The sequence below is a fragment of the Cyrtonyx montezumae genome, unplaced genomic scaffold (genome assembly GCF_038088225.1).
Source record: "Cyrtonyx montezumae isolate F1298 unplaced genomic scaffold, pur_monq_1.0 scaffold_6, whole genome shotgun sequence".
Taxonomy (NCBI): Eukaryota; Metazoa; Chordata; class Aves; order Galliformes; family Odontophoridae; genus Cyrtonyx; species Cyrtonyx montezumae.
The window spans coordinates 4,146,617-4,169,957 of NW_027072067.1; the positions used below are offsets into that span (position 1 = coordinate 4,146,617).

At 41.8% G+C, this 23,341-nt stretch overlaps 1 protein-coding gene across 1 annotated transcript in view; it reads left to right on the top strand.

Annotated features, from left to right (window-relative positions):
* EEFSEC (eukaryotic elongation factor, selenocysteine-tRNA specific) overlaps positions 1 to 23,341 on the top strand; it is a 110,537-nt gene that overhangs the window by 69,066 nt on the left and 18,130 nt on the right. Inside the window, exon 6 of the mRNA XM_065749264.1 lies at positions 2,593 to 2,749. Coding sequence (XP_065605336.1) covers positions 2,593 to 2,749 — 157 coding nt within the window. The remainder of the gene's footprint in view (positions 1 to 2,592; positions 2,750 to 23,341) is intronic.

The window sequence follows — 23,341 nt, forward strand, 5'->3', positions numbered from 1 at the left end:
CAATATAAACAAGAAATGCAAGGAGCCTTCAGCTTTTTCTTGCCCTAATCCTTTGTTTATGCAGCACTTAAACTGACTTTTGGGGTCGTCTCTGTCTGGCATTAAAGCCCTAAAGCTTTTTGAAGTTTCCCTGAAGTTAATAAAATTAGTCTGCCCTCATTGCTAGGCCCCTTGCTGCTGCTTCGGAGCAGACTGCATATCCCTTACTGTCTTTGCGGCGCTCGGCTTTTTAAGTTAATAATATTTTATAACAAAAAAGTGTTTGAGAGAAAGGCAGGGATCTCCCAAAAGGCCGTTCAGCCGACAGGCAGAGCGACTGCCGTTGTAGATGCTCTGAGAACTCAGAGGGGATTAACTTCAAATCCAGCAATCGGAGGTAAATTGCTGGTTAAAGTAATTGGAAGTGTTGAGTTTCAGTCGGAGAGAACAACACACGTTTCTGTGGCTTTTTACAAACAAAGAGTAAAAAGTATTCTTTTTTTTCCTGTTATTTTTCTAAAATTGTCTTACAGTTGAGGAAAAAAATAAGGTTTCTTTTGTAGCAGTTACCTCTGGGCTCTACACCTTCCCTGATTTATTACAGGGACCAATGGGTTACCATAGCTCTCGTGTCGGTGATCTGTCACTTTGTTGTCTTCAGGGGTAAATTGGTCATAGGCAGATTTGGGGTTGGGGCATTACCGTACTTCATGTACGGGGCTGTCCTCAGCCTGGAAGAGTTTCATTCCAGCAGTTGCTAAGCCCTGCTAAGGAGATTGTTCTTCTCATGGCACGTGTAGATGTTCAGGAAATGGTGGGAATACAGCAGGTGATGAACGATTGGCAAAGGAGGGTACGTGCCATAAAAAGCACATCTCCTTACGGGGGAAGAAAGGTGCTTTATAAAAAAATAAAAATAAAAATGTCGATTGTGGTCATTGTTACTCCTTCACTTGGAAGTCCCTGATGCCTGCAGCATGTGTTTGTGGGGGTTGCTCAGTTCTTAGGACAGCTTTGCTGGGGAGGCTGAACCGAAACACGCAGGCAGAGCACAATCGTCCTCCCTGCTGTGCAGGTTTCAGTTAAGTTAAAGGTAACTTTGCAGCACATCCTGGAAAAGTAGATGTTTATGTTTTGTAAAGTCAGTCTCCCTGGCTGTGGCTGGGGAGATAACCGCTGGAATAGTGGGTGTATGGGAGAGCCCTGGTGGAGTGTGAGACTGAAGCACAAGGGAGGAAGCACGCAGCCTGCAAGGGTGGGGTTTTCGTTTCTCGAATCCTTGTTTTAGGAATAAAAGAAGTATAGGAAGAAATAGTATTTTTATCGGGCCAGCTTATACAATAGGAGAGAGGATGAATGTTTTGAGAATGTAAGTGCAGCTTGAACAGCTTCTGACAGTCTGCTGCTTCAGACTCAAAGAAAGGCCAGCATGCCTGCAAGCTTATCTCCCCCCTCCTCCACTGGTCGCTTTAGTAAAAGACATTGTTCTGTTTTAAATTTAAGCCAGAGGTTGCCAAGCGGTGATAGTACTGCTACGGGTTCACAAGGTGTTTTGGAGCAGTGCTTGTTTGGAGCAGAGAGATATGGAAAGAAGCAGGACCCAAACCTCCCAGTGCACGTCAGGCAGTGGGCAATGAGGCACTGGCTGCTGAAGCAGAGCTCCATGCTGCGCTTCTAGGGGTGAGAGAAGGGCTGCAGGCATCTCCTGGGCTGCCCTGCCCCGCGTGTGAAAATTACTCCTAAGACCTGAGGAAGAGCAGCAACTATTGCCACCAAAAAGAAATAATCATGAGAAGATTTAAGCAGTACATTCTTTTGATATGTAAATAAAGGTTCTTGCTGCTGCTCTGAGGTACTGGAACTCCAGACGTTAGGTATACAAGGATATTCACACCTACGGGATTAGGCTCACTTGGCTGCACCTTCTACTTAGTAATGCCTTAGGGAGGGCTGTTTATCTTGCCTCACCTGCCAACCTTGCTGCCTCTTGTTCCTGATAGCTTAATTAAGAATCCAGGCTTGGAATGGCTCTTCCCACTGGGTTACAAACCTTGAAATTAAAATTGGGTACAATGGTCATAAGGCTTTGACTTGAACAAATCAGTGAGTACGTAAAGGTGAATATTTAAAAGGCTGTATGTAGGAACTGTAAGTAATTGTCATTTTGTTTGGAGTGTGTCCGTCAGAGTGCAGTTCTGGAGCTAAGAGAGAGAAGCATTTCTGTAGGAGATAATGTACTTAGCTGTAGGATGAGTAATGGAATAAACTTTTTGTGATCGTAGGTACTTAAGTGACTTTTAGGGAAGGGTTTCAAAGCAGGGAAGGTTTTAATTGACTGATCTTTCCAGCATGTTCTGATGTGTGTTTTAGTCTTCCTGTATTAGAAGAAAGGAGATAAAAGCAGAAATATATAAATGCACATGGTCTTCTCAACTTTTGGATGCTAATTATCTTAAACTCAGCAGTTTAGTTGGCTCATCTAGAGGTTTTTTTATTCATTTACAGGGAAGTGGTTTTCCAAGGGCAGGGCAATAAAGTCACCAGTGTATCTCATACGTTAACGCTTCTTGTCACTTTAGATTGTGGGTTCATAATGCCCTATTTCTTTTGCAGGTGATGGATGATTACAGCGTGATCGGTCGTTCTTTGTTTAAAAAGGAAACGAACATCCAGATTTTTGTGGGTCTAAAAGTCAAGCTATCTACAGGAGAAGAAGGAATAATAGATGGAGGCTTTGGACAAAGTGGTAAATTTAAAATTCGAATTCCAGGTAGGTGCTCCTTAACTAATATGCTCTAATCTAGGTCAAGGACCTTTCCATATTGCAAGGCTGAATGTCTCCAGTAGTTCCTTGAAATTCTGTGGCATCGTCTCTGAACCAGCTGGACCACTGTTAATGTGGTAGATTTTACCCTCTCTAATTAAGTGTTGGTGACCATGACTTGTGTGATGAGACTCAGCGGCCGGAAGACACATCTCCTGCATATAAATCAACTCAGGTCTCAAAATGACTTCTTTAAGTGTCAGTAATGTAGAAATCACGCTCTGCTCAAAATGGTTGTGGCAGTCTCTCCTCTCTTAATATGCTGTGGGATTTTCTCTACAGCTCTTCTGAGCAAATAGAGGAAGACAAACCTGCAATCATTTTTACCCATAGCTACTTATTAAATAGAGCATATTGGATGCAGGTTCCTTAACTCGTCTTGGTTCTGCTTGTTATTATCTATCTTTCCCTTCAAGCAAAAACTACAAGCACTTTGATAAATGAGTTTTTAGAGGTCTTGATTTTTATTGCTTCTAGTTTCATGATATTGTGTAGTACTGTATTTTCATCCTTGGTGAGTAACAGCTAGGGTTTATGCCTCCTTAGCTTAGAGTATCAGAAATGATGGGTGCTGGAGTTTAAATGATGTTACTGTTTTTTTAGTAGAAAAAGTTGCTCCAAGCCTTTTCAGCAAGCAACAATAGGTGTCGTATTTAACACAAACTGTGGGATATGGTTTTAAATTTACCAGTAATACTTCGTTTCTCTCCAATTTTCAGCACTTTGTCACTCAGGAAAACTGAAGCTTCCTGATTTTTTTCCACAGATGGACTATTTTCAGTTTAACTTTAGATCGGTGCAAATGCACTAATTTTGACTCCCCACAAATTTCCTTTCTTTTGCTTTGGAAGTAAGAATTTCTGACTAGGTAAAGAGACTCCTGTCTTCTATCCTGTCTGTGATAGTCGTTTTGTCACCACGTGCTGGACTTTCCAAATAGTAATTGTAAGCCTAATTAGCAGGAACATTTCATATTTAAAGAAAGAGGCTACACGTAGAGTATGTACGTTTTGGATTTTCTATTATAGAAAAGCATTTAAGAGTTCTTTGAGCTGGCTACTTTCAGGTAGGTGATGAAGTGATGTGCAAATGACCTTAACTGAAAGAGGTTTCAAGCTAAAGTTTTGTTTAAAAAAGATGGTGTTATTGGTGGGTTTTCTCCCCTGAGGACATAAATGTGGTGAAAGAGAAGAACAATGGGAGGATGCCATTTACATTGGCACCCCCACGTTTTGGTGAAACTGTTCTTCATGAGAAAGGGAGAAGCCTGGAAAGGACTCGTGGATGTCATCTTTTGGGTGGTGAGCAGGTAGAGTTGCCAATCAGCAGCCACGTTAAGAAACTTGTACCAGTATTATAAAATTTTGCTCTACCTATTGAGCAGGAAGACTTTCACCAAGGTGTTCCTTATCTAAATGTGGTTGTACTTTTCTGGCATTTAACAGCAGCCCATCAAAACACTAGAATTAACACCTCAGTACGATGGGCTGAATAATACAACTTAGTTTGCTTTTCTGCAGTCTGGGACGAATACAGGTACTTTGCTATCTGGGAAGAAGAGGCAATAAGTTAAATATCAACTCAAGCTAAGTGTGTGTAACAGGAGAAAACATAATATTTGGAAGGGTTTAAATAACTGTTTCTTTAAGAGTTGCAGGGATGTGTGTAGGGGGAGGGCTATTGCTGTGATGCTGTTTAAGTCAACTGCAGTTCACATTCCATTGTTAGGTCAGTGTTGCTTTTTTAATGTGTCTGCATCCTGTTTGTGGGTTTTCCAGTCTTTTATTAAATTTAACTGGTCCAATTCTTTTCTCCCTTTGCCCTCATCCTTCAGCTGTGCCTCCCTTCTTAGTCTGTTACAGACTGCTTTTGTGAAGAGCTCCTTTTAGTTTTTCTGAAGTTGTTTCTCTGCGATCCCTTCACAAATGCGTCAGGGAGTGGGAGGAAAGGGAAGGAAACGTGCAAGCTGGAAACTGCCTTGAATTGCCTCAGTCTGGTCAGTCTTGTTGTCTTTAGAACTAGTCTTAACCTTTGGAATTGAATAGCTTGTTCAGGGAGTTAACCTCATGGCAGCTGGGGCTGCTTTTATCGGGTGGATGCATCAGAAACCTGTGCCCTGGCAGCTTGAGGTGGCAGTACAGCATGGCACCTTGGGGTGCTGCTTGGAGCCCCACTGGTGCCCACCCGTGAGGGTTGCATTGGCCCTCAGTGTTGTTCCTTGTCCCTTGGGAATGGCTCATGTTTGCTTGTGGATCACAGCTCGGGAACGCTGTGTTACCTCATCTGTGGGCTGAAACTTGGCGGACTCACAGCTGGGAATGGCAGAGTGCAGCCCTGTTTCTTATTCTGGCACTGCCTGCGTGCAGCAGTGATTAAGATACTTCTCTGCTTTTCTGTAAAATGGGGCTAATTGCTATTTGTGCTATTAAAATATTATGAAATCTGATTGAGGCTCATTCCGGAGTTGAGGCATTAATATTTCTTGAAAAGGCTTAATTATCTTTCTGCAGAGAGCACAAAAAAGCACATCCAGAGTACAGCATGCAACTGGAAGTTCCTGAGTCTCTGAAAGATGTCAGCACTTTGGAAGAAGTTCAGGGAGGAGCAGCAAGAATGCTGAAGGGACTGATTTATGGGGGAAAGAAGATGAAAAGAAATGCATGAAACTTGGCTAAATGATGTCTAAGTGGGAGATACGATTATCTGCAAGTTTTTGAAGAACACAGTGAAGAGAAATCCTTTAGGGTGGTCCAGGGAGGTAGAAGTAAAGCTAATAGCATGAAATAAAGCAAAGCACAGAGTAACTTGACTATTGAGAGATGTTACTTGACTGATATTTCTTGCACTGCCAAATCATCTCAGCAGAGGAAGATAATGTTTTACTTGGAGAGAGTACTTGTGCAGATAAGCCTGGATGTTTGCTAGTGCCTGTTTCATGGTAGAACACAAACAAGGCAGTGCAAAGTAGAAAGACAGTGTATTTTTTTTCATTTGCTTTCTGGTTTTTGAGACACGTTTCTGTTACCTCAATGGGAAGATATAACTTACATTGTTTTTTCCTATTTCCTGAATGAAAGGACTGTTTGCAGTGGTATCTGGTTGTTCCTTGTTGTGTTGTGGGTTATTTAGTGCTTGTTTGTTTGTTGTTGTCCCCCTCCCCCCCCCCCCCCCCCATATTTGCTGGCAGACCTGCAATTCTGTAGGGCTAGGTTGTAGAGCTGTCGGTGTTTTAACTGTGAGAAAACTTCTAAAGCATGTCAATCAGCAAGGCGACACTTGCTTTCCAGACTGGTTGTGTGATCAAGTACATAAAGAGGGAGACATAATTTCTAAACTAACAAGAGATTTTTGTCTAGTTTAACAAGCTGCTTCAAAAACAAACAGAATTTAAAAGCAAATTTAAAGTGCCATGCTTTGTAAGTAATGCTGGTACGTGTGTTTGTGTATGAGAGTGAGCTATTTATGAGGTTCTTGCTGAGGTGGGTGATACGTGGCAGCTGTTTTATTTGGAAATAGGGACCCTGCATTATACAGTCAAGATAAATGAGTGAAAAGTATTGTTCACCTTTGAGCAGGTTAGGGGAGGTAGGAACGGTGTGCTTAGGTATGCCAAGGAATACAAAAGCTAGCAAAGGGCATCCTTTGGAAAACACTTATTTCAACATACATTGCAGCTAGGCATGTCATGCCAGTAGGTAAATTCTGGGGAAAGCTCAGTGAATGGTTGGAATAACTTATTGCTAATGGCAGGTTTTGTCTAACTGACTCTCACCCAGGAACTGACCCTGTAAAACTCTGCCTGGTGTGTGAAATCACCATGTGGTTTGATAAGCCTCAAAACATCTAAGAGGTCGCCTCTAGGTATGCTCATTTTGTTAGTTCTGACGTGTTGTGTTCCTCCTGGGTTTAATAGCTGTAAAATGCAATGACTTGAGTCTAACTGGCACGTGGGATGTCGCAGGCATAGTTCACTTTCTCTCTGTCTGTCCTTACCATCTGGGTGCTGGTGAAGTATTCATCCTGATGCACTGCCATATGTTTGGCTGCAATTGGTGTCTCAGTGAAAACTGCCATACACAAAATGAGTTAAGCTACATTATGTCCTAATGTGAAAGAAGCAGCACATATCTGAGAAATTCATAACAGCTGAACACGTTTTTGGATTGAGCAAATTTAAATACAATAAAATGCACTCTTTTTGGTGAGAAGAGATATGAATGAGGAAATTAGAATACAAGTTCTTTTTTACTTTGCTGTTCAGCTTACCTGTACATGATAATGGTGGCTTTAAGTTTCTTGTAACAGGTGAAGATGAACCTGTTTGTGACTGGGTCTTTCGCTGTCAGTAACTTCTCTGTCCTTCATTTGTGTTATTGTATATACAAGTTTGTTGGACAAGTTTGTTTCTGCTGTTTGCCGTGATGAGAGAGCTGAATGTGCTGTCTGTGTCCTCTCTGCAGTAATGAGATGGATGTGCTTCTCAATTCAGGAGACACAGTGGCTCTGGGATCCTGCAGTGCTGGTGTAAGTGGTGAGAATTAACCAACTTACCTTGAGAATCCATCCTACTCTTAGCATGTGAAAGTGAGAGTAGAAATGCTAGATGCTTTCCCTGTGATGTATTGCAGAGAATAAGGTGTATTTGCAGCTGAGTGTCTCTCCATTTTGCTGAGTACTTTGGTCATTGCATAGGATCCCATGCTACCTTATGAAGTAGTTAATGTCAGTGGGAAAGCTTTGGTGTAAGAACTGTAGCTGAACAGTGCTGCTCTGTGTGGTTTTAGCTCTGGTTAAAAAACAGGGGTTTAAAAGTTAGACTGAAATCGGTTTTTTTTTAGTACTCCACTTAATGTAATCAGGTGGGGGCTAAAATCATGGAAGTGGGAATTGTGCAAAGATGGAAGAATGCAATAGGTAAACAATGCATGTGATGTGTTTTCCTGTATTTTCACTTCAAGAAAGGTCTAAATTGTGTTGTGCTTTTATTTATATATTTTTCATGGGATATTTTCTCACTTTCTTCGGCTAGCTCTCAGCACACCAATGCAGCTGACCCCTGTGGAGTATTACTGCAGTTTCTTTCTTTTCAATAGTTGTAGGAGAGAAGCCGTACATGGTCAGCTGTAAGTAAATGTCAGTTCACTCTTTGTGATGTGGAGGGCAGTCCTTACTGACATCAGCAGGAGTGCAGTAGGCTAAACCTTTTCTCTGCACTGAGAATAATTAAATATCCCGTCACTAAGCAGCATACTTTTTTTTCTTTTTTTTGTGGGAGATCTTGACATTTGGAATTCTCTGCTTGTGTTGCATTAAAATAGGATAATCTTCTTCTCTTAGGCCAAATGAAATTTAGGTATATTTAATGTCCGCGGTTGCCCAGCCTGGCTCCTCTTTTAATAAAAGAAAAAGAAAAAAATGTTGGCTGCAAGGGTCTGGTGGGTTGCCATCCTTGTCAGTATCAGGTGAGGCTGAGCAGGATTTCAGTCAAGAAGAAAAACCAAAAGCCCAAGGGCAAAGAAATCTGTGTAGCTGTGTTTTATTTAAAAGCTGGAGATTAGCTCTGCTTGTTCTTTCCCAGTCTCTCTTCCCCTACTCTCTAAAACAAACAAAACCTAAAATCCTTAAGGGGTACTTCAAGCATAAATCTCCGTCTTCCCTTTTTGTGGGAGTTGGCTAGTGCAGCATGGTCAGAAGCTGGGAGAGGATTGCTGCCAGGGAAGCATCACTTCCCTGCATGATCCTCTTCTGAGCGGATTAAACTGGAGCAATGTAAAAGTCCTGGTGACCACATAGGAGCTGGGAGTTTGCACTGCGTTGATGGAAGAGGTTGGGCTGATGGAATCAAACCTACCTTGTAAGCCGTGACAGCCTGTAAGCCCATATTGACCTTTGGAGCTGGATGTCCAGATTCATTGACCTTAAAGTGTTTTTTGCAGAATCCAAGTCAAGATTCGTGCACGTTCCTTCTGAATGAAAACAGAAGTCAAGGAAGTGTTAATTCATTAACTAGCTGCCTGCCTCTTTGAAGGCAATATCAGTCAATCTTGGACTTGTGTGTAGTGACTGAATTTTAAGACCAGGTCTTATCACAGAGCTTTGAAAGCTGATGTGTTGATTTGCAATATTGCTTTGAGATGTGGTTGATAATTGCAGGCTAGCTTAGTTAGGGGGCTCATTTTTTGAATATTAAGCTGCCATTGGAGCTTATATTTAGCAGGTTGATCTTTTGGGATCATGCAGATACTGGTGATGGAATTATCAGGTACAGATGAATTGGCAATATGAGCACTTCTAGGGAAGAAAAAGGTCCAGCTCCTGCATAAGCCCCTGCGTTGGGGTATGCTACAGGTTGCACAGTGGTACGGTGTTGCTGTGTTTGGTGATGCTTATTAACTGACCTTTTGTCATGTACTCTTTTTCCTCAGTGAGTGATCGATGCCACAACTTTTTGCACCTTACTGGAGTTCTGCTGTAAGTAGGAAACTTCTGTGATTGATGAGGGGGAGAAAATCCTAATAAGAGAAAAGAACTATGTTAGCTGGCATTTGTTTGGCCATAGAGTGGTGATCTTTACAGAAAACGTGCCACTTGGAATCACTTTTTAATCCCTGGAGATTACCTGCCTGCATTTGTTTTTTTCCCCTTTAATATTATCTTCTGATGTCCATCCACTTTCCATTTACTTTTTGATTTTTTTTGTAATATTCTCCCCTCTGTCTCCCATCCCTCTGTTTATTCCAGTTTACTTCTGCTGTCTACCTTGCCCATTTTTCTTGGTCTCTGAAGTCTTATGCCAGTGACACCATCTATTTCTAATAAATACTTCTGCATTTTCATGCTGTGGTGGTGGTGCACAGGGGAGACAGAATTTGTTCCTGAGCTGTAGATGCTCTAGTGCTGTTACTGGAAAAATCCCATTACAAAATAGAAGGATGCTCTGGTTGAATTTGTTTGTTTTAATTTGAGGATAAAATGTAGATCAGATAGTCGTCTCCCAGGCACTCCCCACACTGTGGGGTTTTACAAGTATTTTGAAACTGAGCTGTTATTTCAGTTGGCAGTGACACTGGCAGTCAGCTGTCCAAAGTACTCATAATGGTAAGTCTCCAGTGAGTGATTACCTAATTTCTTTCTTTTTCAAAGATTATTTCTTTTCTTAGATAAACTCAAGTCATACATATAAGATTCTCCTGAGCCACAAGAGCTTGATACTTCACTTAAACTGAGATTTGCACTCAGTTGCATGTGTTTAGGATCTGGGATTTCAAAAGAAGTGCACTTATCTTGAGATTTGTGGTAAAACTGAGAGCTGGTAGTGCTGCTGCTTATTATAACCTTCCTTCTCTGTAGGGTCTCTTGTGGTCACAAGTCTTCCCAGCTAATCCAGGCTTTGTTATTTTGGGGAACGTAGCTATTGTGGACAGTTGCATTCCCTGGGAGAAAAGCAACTTGAGTATTTAGGGCTGCTACTTTGCTGATCCTTGAACAATTATAAAAGCAACTGCACGCTGCTTGGGCCCTATTGCGTAGTCTAGATCATTGGCAGGATGCATCTGTAATTGATGTAGCTGAGCCAGCTGCTGTGTTCTGAGCTCCTGCTTGCCACCACAAACCACTAATCTATCCAGTGACCTTTTCCAAATTATCTACTATCTTTCTGCTTCGTACTGCTGATGTGTGCCAATATCTGACTGTCATGAGCCTTGCCTAGCGTATGCTGAGGAACACACTCTGTTACGTGGATTTCTTTTGCAGTAGGTTACATTTTTCAAGGAAAAAAGTAGGAGAAAATATTCATATTGGGGGCTGGGAAAATATTCAAACTCAGAAATGAGTAAGTTTATTTGCCCTCTAAAAGTAATCCTATCCTATTTAGCTTGTCCATTTGTGGAACTTATCAGCCATTAGACAACTGCTGAATGAATCTATATTTAAGCTGGAAAATTTTAGCAGCACTGTCATGTAAGGTTTTGTACTATTTAAATGGAGAAGCCTCGCTACAGTCACTGCAGATCAAATATGCTGTTTTGTATAGACCAGTTCTGCACTTAATTTTGACCTTGCTGGATTCGTGCTGCCTGAGCTGTGAACAGTACATGTTAGAACATGGTATGGAGCAACATGATGGCTCTTACTTTCATGAAATACTACAAAAGTTTCATTTGGTAGCGTGCTAGATGCACAAGGCCATGTAGTGTGCTATTTTGTTTGGGTTTTTTTTGTTGTTGTTGTCCTTTTTAGGTGTTTCATTTTGCAGATTCAGTGCCCTTTTACTGTAATTTCAAGTGTAAAAACTTTTTTTTCTGAAGAATAGCTGTTTTTTATGATGTGTCTGTACGGCTTGGCTAGGCAACCTTAGAGCACCAATAAATAATAATAAAAGGATCCTGTGATACCTTATATTTCCACTTGCTCTAGGAGATGATATCCATTTTTTGGTTGAATTCTCATCTAGTTCAGCATAAGAACCCTTATACTTTGCAGTACAGATTTGGGATGCTTCAGTGGATGCCTTAGAAAATATACTGAAGGGACCAGGCATATTTTCTTCAAAAGCATAACTGAACGTGTACTTCTGATGGAAGTAAAATTAGCATTTCTGTTAACTTTGATGGAAGCTCACTGCTGCACAGATAAGTGCAGCAGTGGGAGGAGGAAGCTTATTCGTATCAATTCTTGCTAAGAACTGTAGCATCCTTAAAATTGGAGAAAACCCTTAAGACAATCCAGTCCAACCACAGCCCCCCCCACCATGCCCACTGACCATGTCCCTCAGTGCCACATCTCCTCTGTTTTTGAGCACCTCTGGGGACAGTGACTCCACTGCCTTACAAGAGCACAGCTGACATCTGTGCAGCTAAATGTGAGCAGTACAGAGGACCCCTGAGCGTTCAGTTACAGGACTAGTGTCCATACAGAGGACTGTCAAAATCCCAAGGCTTTTAAAATGAGGTCCCTAAAACATGCTGGGGACTTGTACGTTTTGTAATCGCTGCTTCTGCTTTTTGAGGTGCCTGACGTGGAGTTTTGTTATGGAGGATTACATACAAATACAACTGAGATAACTGTGCAGCCCTCTGTGCCCAGGCAGCATGTGGGATTTCCTCACGAGCTGCTCATGAGGAACTCCTGCTGTCCTCCCTCAAGTGGCCAGGTTTCTCCAGGAGCCCTGTTGCTTGTGAAACCCATGAGTGCCAGCTTGTTTTCCCAGGACTGTAGTCTATATGCTATTAAAGAGGGAATTATTTCCCCCATCTTCTTCTGTTCACTCGTGCAAGTTAGGATGCTGGGTATTCATCTCTGGTATACGTCTCTGGGTGTTAGTCCTTGCTCGTAGCTTTGCTGCATTTAGGTGGGTGTTCCCAATGTTTACCTAACTTAACTTTGATCCTGCTAAATATCTCCACAAGGATACAGGTTCAGATTGCTCTCTTACAGTGAAATTTCTCTGCCGTTCTGTGAAGTGTTTTGTGCTTATTTACTCCATTTTGATCGTTCATCCCTTGGGCCTTTCACCTTCCCTTTCCACAAGTGTTTTTTCCAGTATCTTTTTGAAGCCTGAGTAAAGACACGCACCACGAGGGCTTCCTGGAGGCACAGAGCTTTGTGGGTTGCAGATTGTAGTCTGTTTGTTGTGGTGACTTGGAACAGTGGCCGGTGCTCAGTGGATATGGGGACTGGCATGTGGCCTTACGAGGCTGATCCGTGTTCTGGAGCTGGGGACTAGAAATAGCTTTTCTTGATAGTGTGCATTGATTTCAAGGAAGTCTGTGTAAAGCAGCCTTTGGTTTGTGTTTTCACAAAGGGATTTCAGTGTTTAATAAAGAATAGGAAATAACTGGAGCTTCGATAGACCTGCTTTCATAGGGGGTCTGCTGCAACATGGTTGTGTAATACTTTGCATAAGCGACAGAAACATTTCTCGTCTCCAAATCCAGCGTTATTCCACTAAAAAGCTACAGAAAGACCTTAAAGCTGGAATAAAAGGTGTACAGAAAGAAGAAAACCCATCATCCTGCCTAGAAAAGTCTTTTTGCCAGCATCTGAGCTTGTAACTTCAAGCACAGAAATTCCACGCTGCATGCGTTTCTACTGGGGTTTTTATCTTAGCAGCTTTTTAAACCTTCGAGCCCTCAAATCCCTCCACCTCTCATCCCCTCGTTTCCTCCAACCTTCCAGGTGAGGAAATGAAGGCAGTTTGGTAGATCAGAGAACCCGTTCCTTGCTGTTGCAGCTGATGACCTACGCAGTTCTGTTTTCTGATGCTACCCCCATCTCTCTGTGCTCAGTCCCTTTCCCACTCAGTTCCCTCTTTATTTGGCCACGTACCCCTTCTGAGTCTGACAGTTGTTCCCTGTACCAGCTGCCCTTGCCCACACCGCCCTGAGCAACCTCAGCTGGTTTTTGTTTTTATGAAATGAATATATTAACAAGTACAGAACCCTAAACCAAGGAAATGGAGCTGTGCCAGCCCCTCAATTACTTTCATTTGTTTCCTCCAAAATTGTCTTTGTATGTAAATGAAAAAACATGGTTTCTATGGTACAATCTTTTGCAGTGCACCTAAGGATTTTTAATTCAGTATGTGGCTTTGTTGGCAGCTACGTATTTACTTCTGAATGCATTTGCTTACCTTCTCAGCTTTCAGTCTGTGAAACAACAATAACATTCCCTTCTATTTTGACCAGTTAATGTATGGATGCGTTAGGCTAGGGACTGTTTGTGTCACTGTAAAGTATCAGCTCATCAGGAGTGGTGTTGAAACAGGAATGCAGCGTTAAGAATACGTATTTGTTTTTGGATTGCAGTGAATTATCTTTGTCAAGCTAGCATAATGGCAGTGTGGGCTGTGCCAAGCAGTGGGTGCCAGGTGCAGCAGTACTGGCACGAAGGGAAGAAGACATTTTCAAGGTCTGAAAAATGTACTAAAGAATGAGAGTTCCCACTGATAGAAACAGGCTGTATATCATGAGCTGGAGATTTTCTTTTCATGGCTCATTACAATCGACTGTTCTCACAAGTACCTCCTGAGAAGATGCATGAAGATTATAGTCCCTCTGGAGTTTCTGTGCAAATGGATGCCTGCTTCCCTGGTCCCTGACTTTTTTCCATAGGTTTTCGTCATGTTTTCTTGGTTAGGCTCTAAGTAAATGTTTTGAGGACATAATGTAATTGCTTTTAGTCCTGTGATACAGTGTTGTTTTGGTTTTGTTTTGTCTTGAGATTGTGTGCATTCAGAGCAGGATTGAAGTTCTGATGGGGGGAGAGAGAAGGTATTAACTGTTGTTCCAGAACTGCTTAGAAAGACAGGAGGTCGGAAAAACATATATTGTCACCTTAATTGAAGGATGAACTTCGAAGGAGTATTCATAAAGGGAGCCTGCCTTTTCCAACAAGGACCCATTTCGAAGAGACACAGCTCTTCTCAGCTGTGCTTTCTGTCCCTCAGCACACATGTCCCACGCTCCTGATCTTTGCTATGTGCATTTCAGAGGTTGAATGCTGAGTTAGGGCACCTGTGTGCAACAGGAGATGTGCAAACTCAGTACATCAGTGCAGTCTTGTTGTAAAAGAGAAGTTTAAGGAGAACTTGAGCCACACCTGTGGATTTTGCCTGTGCAAAGCTGTGCAGGTTGTGTAAGTGGAGACAGTGCCATGCTACGTGGCTTGGAAAAACTAAATTTATTCAGTAAATTGCTGCTGGTTTTATCTGTTCCTTTGAGTGAAACTTCAGCGTGGGCTTAATGACTCAGCCTCTGCCTTTCTGTTTCCCTTTTCTTTTTTAAAAAATTGAATATTTTCAAAACACTTTTCCGTTGACTCAGCCATGATGAAGGCCAACTAGAAAAAGATTTTTTGAGTGAATAGTAAGATATAAATGTCTTTTTGCTACTTGCCAAAATCAGATTAATTTCTTACACCTGTGAAAATAAAATAACTCGACTACTTCTGTTCAGTTGGTCATCATACATACTGCTGGTAGTTTTAAATGTATTACTAGGTTTCAGAGTAAACATGCCAGAACAAAAGCAGGAGTGATTCCCATTTAGATCGTGTGTCTCAAAAGCATGGGGGAGAAACCAATTTTATTTCACGTTTGGGGAAGAAAATGCAGAGAGCTTAACAACAGATCTTAAATGTCTTCAGTAAAGCTGTAAATCCTAATAGTGGTAATCATAAGGAGACTGTGCTACAGTTTTTTCTGTGTTGCAAATTAATTTGATTGAATAACTTTATCCCTTTTTTCATAAAGGGATTTGTAATATACATGAATGATGACTTTTAGGACTGGGGCAAAGAGAATTGTGGAGGAAGGATGTGTGTTCAGAGTCTGAAATGCCCAAGTTCTGCTTGCTGATGGCTGGGAATCTCCTGTTTGAAACCTGCTGACTCTCTTTACTTCGAGCTTTTATTTGCATGTTATTTGGAAGTGCCTTTGATTTCAGGACGTGTGCGTATGGATTACATAGGCAGTGTGTGGAAGCATGTTATGTATTCCCTGCTGCTTTCATTGAACTGAGTAGTTAGAATTGGTTGGAGGTGGAAGAGGAGAAGACCAGCTGTAAGCAAATTGATACAGGGTATTTCAGCCCAGCCCTGTCGATTATTTCTAATTGAAACTGTCTGAGCCAATCTTAATACAATTTAGTTATTGCCAGCCAGAAGGATTTTATTTATGGAACAAGGCCTGCTGGAACTTCCTCCGACCCCGGCGAAGCTGTGAACAGGAGAGAGCTGATCAAGCAGGCATGCCTGGCTAGCGTGTGCATTTCTTTAATAAGGCAGGGATTGATGTCTTTTGCAGTTCAGGGGTTAGGTAAACAGCAGTCCCTCGGTTCAAGGCTCTCCATGTTCGATCGTTTGTTTGTACGGATCTCAGAAGGTTAGGTTAGCCTTCTTGACATCTCAGGGGATCTTCCCTGACCATGGTATAACCTCATCTGCTCCAGAGTTGTTCAGGAGGTGTTGCGTCCCTTCTTCAGAAGGGTTTTGGCTGAGTGAGCATCTACAGATTGGTACCTGGTCTCTAGGAAATGAGGATGTAATTGCAGGGCTGGAACACTGTGAGTCTGACTTCAGAAACACATAAATACTTTGCACATGTAGTATATGTAACTAATTAATGTGCTGACATACTCAGACCTGACATTTGCACACAAAGATGAGCAGTACATGTAACGTAAGCTCTTACTGAATTGCAATTTTGAAAACCCGTAAAATACATAACTCATTTCACCAGAACTTTGAAGTTGTCTCATTTGTGCTCCTATTGACTTGGCAATGGTAGTTCTTCAAATTAAAGAAGATAAATCGTAAATAAGTAGCCACATTGACAGCTTTTCTTTAAAAATGAGCAATGGTTGCATGTTGAACAGTGTTGTGAGTTAGCCTGTATGTCTCACGGGCTCATTTTGGTGGCTATCACATCTCAGCTGCCTTCTGCAGAGCTTGGTGACTGTTGTGTGAGAAGTGAGAAAGGAGTTCAGCTGGGTGCTGCTGCGATATATGTAGGTTGCTCTGGAAGTAGTACCTCCTATTTACTTCCGTGGGAACTGCAACAAATCCAAAGAGCTTAATAACTGTATGCTTAATTAAAGAGCTTATTAAAATTAAATTTTTTTTATTTTAAAATTAAATTTTAAAATTAAATTAAAGAGCTTATTAAAGAGCTTAATAACAATGCTGTACAATGGAATGTTGGTGGGGATGTTCAGCCTCTGCTGCCATACCGCCATAATAAAACAGGAGACATTACTTTCAGAGCTGCCCTCATAGTTCTGATGAGTAGAGCTCTTTTGGAATTTGAGGATGGCTCTGCTCAGGGTTAGAAATATGCTGTATTATGAGTGTGATATGCCATGAAGTTGTCTTAAATCCCTGGCTCGGTTGAATTGCTTTTGGCTGATGTGGTGCCTGGCAATTTGTACTTCAAGAACCTCTTTGCGGTGAGGGTGACGGAGCACTGGCACAGGCTGCCCAGGGGGGTTGTGGGATCTCCTACTCAGGAGATATTCAAGACCTGCTTGGATGCCTACCTGTGCGACCTGGTGTAGGGAACTGTTTTGGCAGGGGGGTTGGACTCGATGATCTCTTGAGGTCCCTTCCAACCCCTATGATTCTATGGTTTTCCTGCTGTGCCTTTAGCATGTAGTCATGAGGACCTAAACAGACATTAAAATTAGTCTCAGTGCTTGTGAAATACCCTAACACACAACTTTGGGAAACTGAGGCTGTGGGGGCATTAAGATCTGTACTGACTGTTCCTGTCTTGTAACCCCCAGAGCTATGCTGCTTGACCCGCAGCGTCGCTTTTCTTGGGAGAGGTTTGTATTTGTCCTTGAGCTTTCCAGGAAACCTGAACTTTGTTCACTGATCTCAAATAGGAAGTCACTATTAAAGTATCCTGACTCGTAAAAATCCATATGGGTGGCATTCCCTCTCAAAGGTGAGGAGGTGTTTGGAGTGGGAGGCCATTTTCATGCTGGCTGAGGTTTTCAAAGTGCCAAAATATGAATGTCTCGTCGCTTTTAAGTGATGTGTGGGGTCTGACTTAAATGTCGGGTTTCGTATTTAATCAGTATTAATATGATAACAGGAATGTGACAACTGAAGCGAACACAAAGAGATTATCTTCTTAGCCAAATGCATCCATTAGCAAGGAAATATAGGTTTCTATTAAATGAAGCAGACAGATGGGTGATTGGAGGTGACTGAGAACAGGAGGGGGTGGGGGCTAAGAGGTGAAAGTTGAGGTTTAGAAAATCTCTATAAAAATAAAAACAAACCATCCGTCTTGACGGTTGGCGTTTTACCCTCCCGTTGCACTTTAGGGATGGTGCTCCGATTCCTATCGAGAACATTATGCTGAAATTTAATCTAACAGAGCACTTACTCCTGCCAAACTCTGGCTCAGCGACTCTGCTGCTCCCCCAGAAAGAAGTAAGCCAGCAAGGCTTCAAGTACAGGACAGTGCTGTGCCATTGGGGTTGTTGCTGCTTTGAGATCCCGGGGAGAAGCAGATTGGGTCTTTTTGGTGGAAAAGTTGAGCAAACAAAATCATATCACAGCGTTTCAGAGCGGTTGTAAAGTAAATTGTATGTCTGTGTGTATATGGATGTGTGTATGTATGTGTGCAGATCCCCATCTCATCACTTTTGCAGCCACGTTTATAAGCAGCGTTTGAAACTGAGTTGATAATACTATAAATAATTTTAGATAATGCAGATAAGAAGAAAATAATGTAATTAAAAGAATTTTACAAGACGAGCAATTTGCTAAGATAGCTGGATTAACACAATACATTAAAAAATATATCCGTAATGTAGTGCAAGCATGATGCTGATGACAGGAAACATCTGTCTTGCCAGCTACCCCTTGGACTGACCACAGCCATACATCTTCACTGTGGCCCAGGGAAGTCTGCGTGTGCTCCGTCGTGTATGTGGACATCACACCTTGGCCTCAGATTGCACCAGGGAAGTTCAGGTTGAATATTAGGAAAAGATTCTTTGTAAGAGTGGTTGGGGAAGTGGCACAGCTGCCCAGGGAGGTGGTGGATCACCATCACTGGAGGTGTTCAGGAGCCGTGGAGAGGTGTCACTGAGGGATGTGGTCAGTGGGCAGTGCAGTTGGACTAGGTGATCTTAGGTCTCTTCCAGTCCTAATGATTCTATGACTCAGGGTGGGGAGTTCATTTTACCGCGAGCCTGGGGTGGTTAGGGGTGGTTGGTTGTTTTCTGCTCAGCTTTAAGTGTGCTTACATTTTATGTAAGGAAATGAAAGGAGACATTTAGGATGGCTGTCTCCCTTGGATTTTGAGGAAGGTGCCAAGCTTGTTGCAGTCCAGCTTTGTGTGGGATTTTAGACTTGGTGGTAGAAAGGAGAAAATGTGTGGCAAGAGGGACAAACAGCATCCCTCTTCTGTCTGGAATTGCCAGGCCTCATGTATAGTTTAATGAATTAATTATGTGTTTTTAAACTAAGTCAGCATTTTTGCCTGTATGACATCAGCTTGATTTTTCCCTTTTCTGTGTACAGCGTTAACAAAACTGAGATGTGTGGAAGTTCACAGTGGGCTTCCCTTGTTCCTTCACCCTCATCCTGCTGTCCACCTCTCTCAGGAATGTTTCGTGTTTCTCTGTAACGGTCCTTATTTATGTGTGCTGACTTCCCCAACAGATGATGGCTATGGAGGGAGGAGAGTGTCTCCGAGAGGCCCAGGCGATGGCTCCCAGAGGATCCTGTTCCCTGCAGAGGTGGAGGCAGCAAGGCCTGAGTGCTGTGAGCCTCTGCAGGACAGCAGGAGGCTCGGGGCCGTTTGTCAGGCTGTCCTGTTATTCCTGCTTGGGAACCTGACACACGGGCCTGCTCTCTTGCGTGTGTTGTTTTTTGGGAGGGCGGGAGGTGAGTGAGTGGCTAGCCCCTTGACAGGGCAGCTTTAAAACATTCATAAAACTTTTATTGGGCTGCCACCCTTCCAGATAAATATTTTCTGAGTTTATGGGCTTATTTTAAGAATTGAAGCTTAATAGCAGCTTTGTAGCCCTGTCCGTCCCCAAAATAGCCTTTTGGCCAAGCCCATCTCAGGAGGCTGCCATGCGTTTCTTGCTCTTTGGAGTTTCTTCATCGCTAAATTCCTACCCTTTTGCCTCCTTCCAGCTCTATATGACTCAATGGGACCAACTGTTAAATGAGCCTTTCCCCTTCCCCCAGCCTTGCAGAGAGCTGAAAGCTGATCCAGTGCACCGTATTTGGTCATCGTGAAAGGCGAGAGGTTGCAGTAGTTATAATTCCATTTCCTTTATTAAGTTGGACTCGTTAGACCTGTTTTATTCCCATCATAATTACTAATCTCTCCTTAACGTGGCACGTGGTTTTAAGATGGTACAGGCTGGTGGCATTTCAGATGTGCTGGCACTTTTCAGGCAGTTTCTCAATGCGTTTCCACAAATATAAAAGCTTTACAGTGCGTCTCCGCATTCAGCGGTGAAACCAGTGGGCTTGCAGCCAAGGTTATACAAAGGAATGCTGTGTGTAGTGCTTGCAGGAAGACAGAGTTACAATTTGAACATCCATGCTTTCTGATTTCACTGCTTTGTGTCCAAAGAGGTTTCATGAATTTCAGCGTGGGCTTTTGCTGCTGGGACTGCGTGTACTTTTTTGGCTGCTATTGGGAGAGCTGTGTATGATCCACTTGATTTCCAGATCTTGGAAAGTAATAAATATATTACATATATAATTTTGGAGCATATGGCATGGTATCCCAAATTAGTGGCTCTTTTTGTCCCAATGCAGTTGCTCATGTCCTCTGTTTTTCTTACTGGGTGCATTTGTAATTGCCAAAACCTTTATTTTTTTTTCCTTTCCTCAGCTGTATATGATGATGTTGTTAGGGAAAATCAGTGTCCAAAAGTAACGAGTTTCTGTCAAATGGGATTGTATATGGCAACTTCTCTCTTATCTCAAGTTTTTCAGGGGATAGAGCTCTTTCTGTGCTGACATACACTCGTATTTGTGGAAGAGAACATGTGGTAGGAAGTAGCAGCGAGCTTCAGAGATCTGTGAGAAGACTGGACAGTATATGTGATGAAGATGAAATAGTGATTCAGGACAGTGGAAGAGCTAGAACAAACTTTTAACTCCTTTGATGGAGTCACTCGGTTTTAATGGACTTTAAGATTTTAAGAACGACAGACTCCTTTTTTTCTTTGTTTTTTTGTGAGGTTTGCAAGTCTTGTATAGTCTGGAAAGGGGAGTTTCCAGACCAGTCACAGCACTGCAATGCATATTCTGGTTTGTTTTTATTCCTAAAAATAGAAGTGTCTATTTTGGTAAGAAACAATGCCCCGAGACTTTTTGTTCCTGTATTTCCATAATTTCTGTCCTTTTTGTCAGCATGTTTTGGAAGTTATGCTAAAAATGGAACTGACATAATCATCACAGCTCTCTAGACATCTAGATGCTCAGCACTCCTAACCATCTCATGTGTTGCTTAGATGAGGAAACTACTTCTGTGAACATTTTTGAGATGAAACAGATGAGAAAGGGGAAAAAAAAAAAAGCCCACAGGTGTGGAAAAACTCAATACTCAATTTGCAGGCTCTGTGACTATCTCAGTGTGAGGCAAACAGGTTAAGGCATGGCTTTGTTTTTTTTTTCAGAAGCCTGTCAAGTGTTGGTATTGCACGTAGAGTTCTTGTTTGAATTTTTGCATATTTTTATGTGAATTTTATTACTATATTCATTATGAGCGTGTGGATATGTATGGATAGCAATTGTTTCAAGTCCTCTTCTCAGGTATTTTGTAGCTCTAGTCCTCCTGATTGTGCCTGAACTTCTCACAAGCAGATGGAGTTTTTTGACTGCATTTACTGAGTGAAGAAACTTACTGCCCATATTCCAAAGAGGTAGAGAAGAAATACAGAAAGATTAAGTTACCTGCAGCTCTGTGGCAGTGCAGTGATGGGGACTGAGGAGTTCTAGTTCCCTGCTGCTGTTAGTAACGTTTAGTCTTTGGCTTTATAAGGTAAGAGCATCTTGTAGAACTGTACTAAGATATGCTGAAGAACATGTCCTTTTGTTAGTGTCTGTGTATACATGCATAGCTTGTGCTTATTGGTCACATATCCTAATAGGAAATAAGTATGCTATTGTGCTCCAGAATGTTGCTTCTGCTGTCAGTGTCCTTGGGCTTGCTCCAGCTATAGGAGATACTGTGAAGTCTCAAGGATTTGTGACAGCAGAGTGTGAGGCTGACATAGGGCTGCCCGCTCTGACCTGGGCCTGCTTCACGACTTAATTCCTGCTATGCTTCAAGTGAAGGCTGTGTAAGGTAATGGTTGGCTTTGGTTTTGCCTGTTTTGGTTAAAAAGCCTAAAAGGTCCTTTCTAACCCTTAAAGCATTGAGTAACCCATTAAAGCAGCAGCTGTTGGCTCATGTCACATCCTGTTTTCTATTGATACTACTTCTAATGAAAGTTTAAAAAAAATGGTGATAGAATTGTCTTTCTTTTGAACAGTTTAAGAAAAAAATTGAAATAGCAAATGTACGTGGACCAGAGCTGCTTATAGAATCTTTCCAAAATCTGACAAAAAAGTTGATTTTTTCTCTCAACATGATATATAAATTATCAAAGAAATTGATACAAAGAAATGAATTATTTTCACAAGACGTTGTGGCTGGTTTTGGACCATTGTAAGGTGACCAGTACAGAAATTGCTAGTGGAAGTCACTTGTATTTTTCTTGAGGAGTTATGAAGTATTTAAAGAGTTGGTTTTTTAACCGGTAACCTTGGAAGACCTACAGCCTAGGAAAGTTAAGAGATGCTTCTGATTTTTAATTGATTTTTGAACTCTGTTTTCTTTCATTGTGGTTTAAATTTGGCATTGATGGTAAGTTAATGCTGCTTAAGCATCACATTTACCTTCAACATGACTGTTCTTCATGTTGGATGGATGGATCAAGCTCTGTGGTTTTGGTGGGAAAATATGAACTGCAGACACGTATTCATGCTCTGGGAGCCCAAAACTTTCTGAAACAATGAACAAATACAGCTCTAGGGGAAAAAAAAAAACACTTCTCACGTTTTGTTGAAAAATAATTAGCCTTCTGTAGTAGGCATGGAAGCCATAGAGGATAGACAGGAGTTGCTTAGTTGCTTGCGATTTGACTTAAAGTTTATGACCTTGAGTCATGTGGCTGTTCAACAGCACTTAACAAAAGCATATTTGATGGAACGCTGACCTCATGAATTACATTTCTAAGAAAAGTCCTTTTAGAAAGAAAATTGTAAAATCGGAAGTAAATCGCAGTCTTCAGACCTCAGCTGAGTTGTTTAAACATGAAGTTAGATGGAGCAGGCAGTTCCATCAACAGTGACGCTCTGTAAACTTAACAATACAGAACTTCAAATAAGAAAGGACTGTATATTTCAAGGTGTTGCACAGAGAACTGTTGCATTCTCAACGCCTTTTTGTCTGTGGGGAAACTGAGACAAAATGCAAATTTCCAAGATTTGTGAACTAAAAACTTACTCAGTCTAGGTTTCTTAATTTTCAACCCAAGTGTCTGTCTGTCCATTAGGCTATAATGCCCCTAGAGCATGTTATATTGCATTTTTGGGGGCATCTGTGAGGCAGTATTTGTTCCTCGCCTTTCTTTGAAATAACCAACTGTTACTGGTTCAATTATATTCTCGTTTCAGTCATTGAATGCCTAGAGTCACTCCAGATTTATGCATAAAAAAGCAAGCGGAACCCAGTTTACTTACGAGAGAATAAATGTGCTGTCCCTGCCACGTGCAGCAGCGAGCAGTGCTCTTCCCTGCACAGAGCTCTCAGCCCCCAGGCTTGCGTGGCATTGGAGAGCCTATTCTTCTCTCATAGTCCTTTCATTGCTCAACGAATTGCGTTTTATTTCTCTTCTTTAGTAAAACAATTGAATTATGTATTGTTTAAAAAGAAAAAGTAGTTGGGTACTTTGTGCTGAAGTTAAATTCATTTACAAGTGTTTCCCTGGTTGCACTACATGCAGCTAC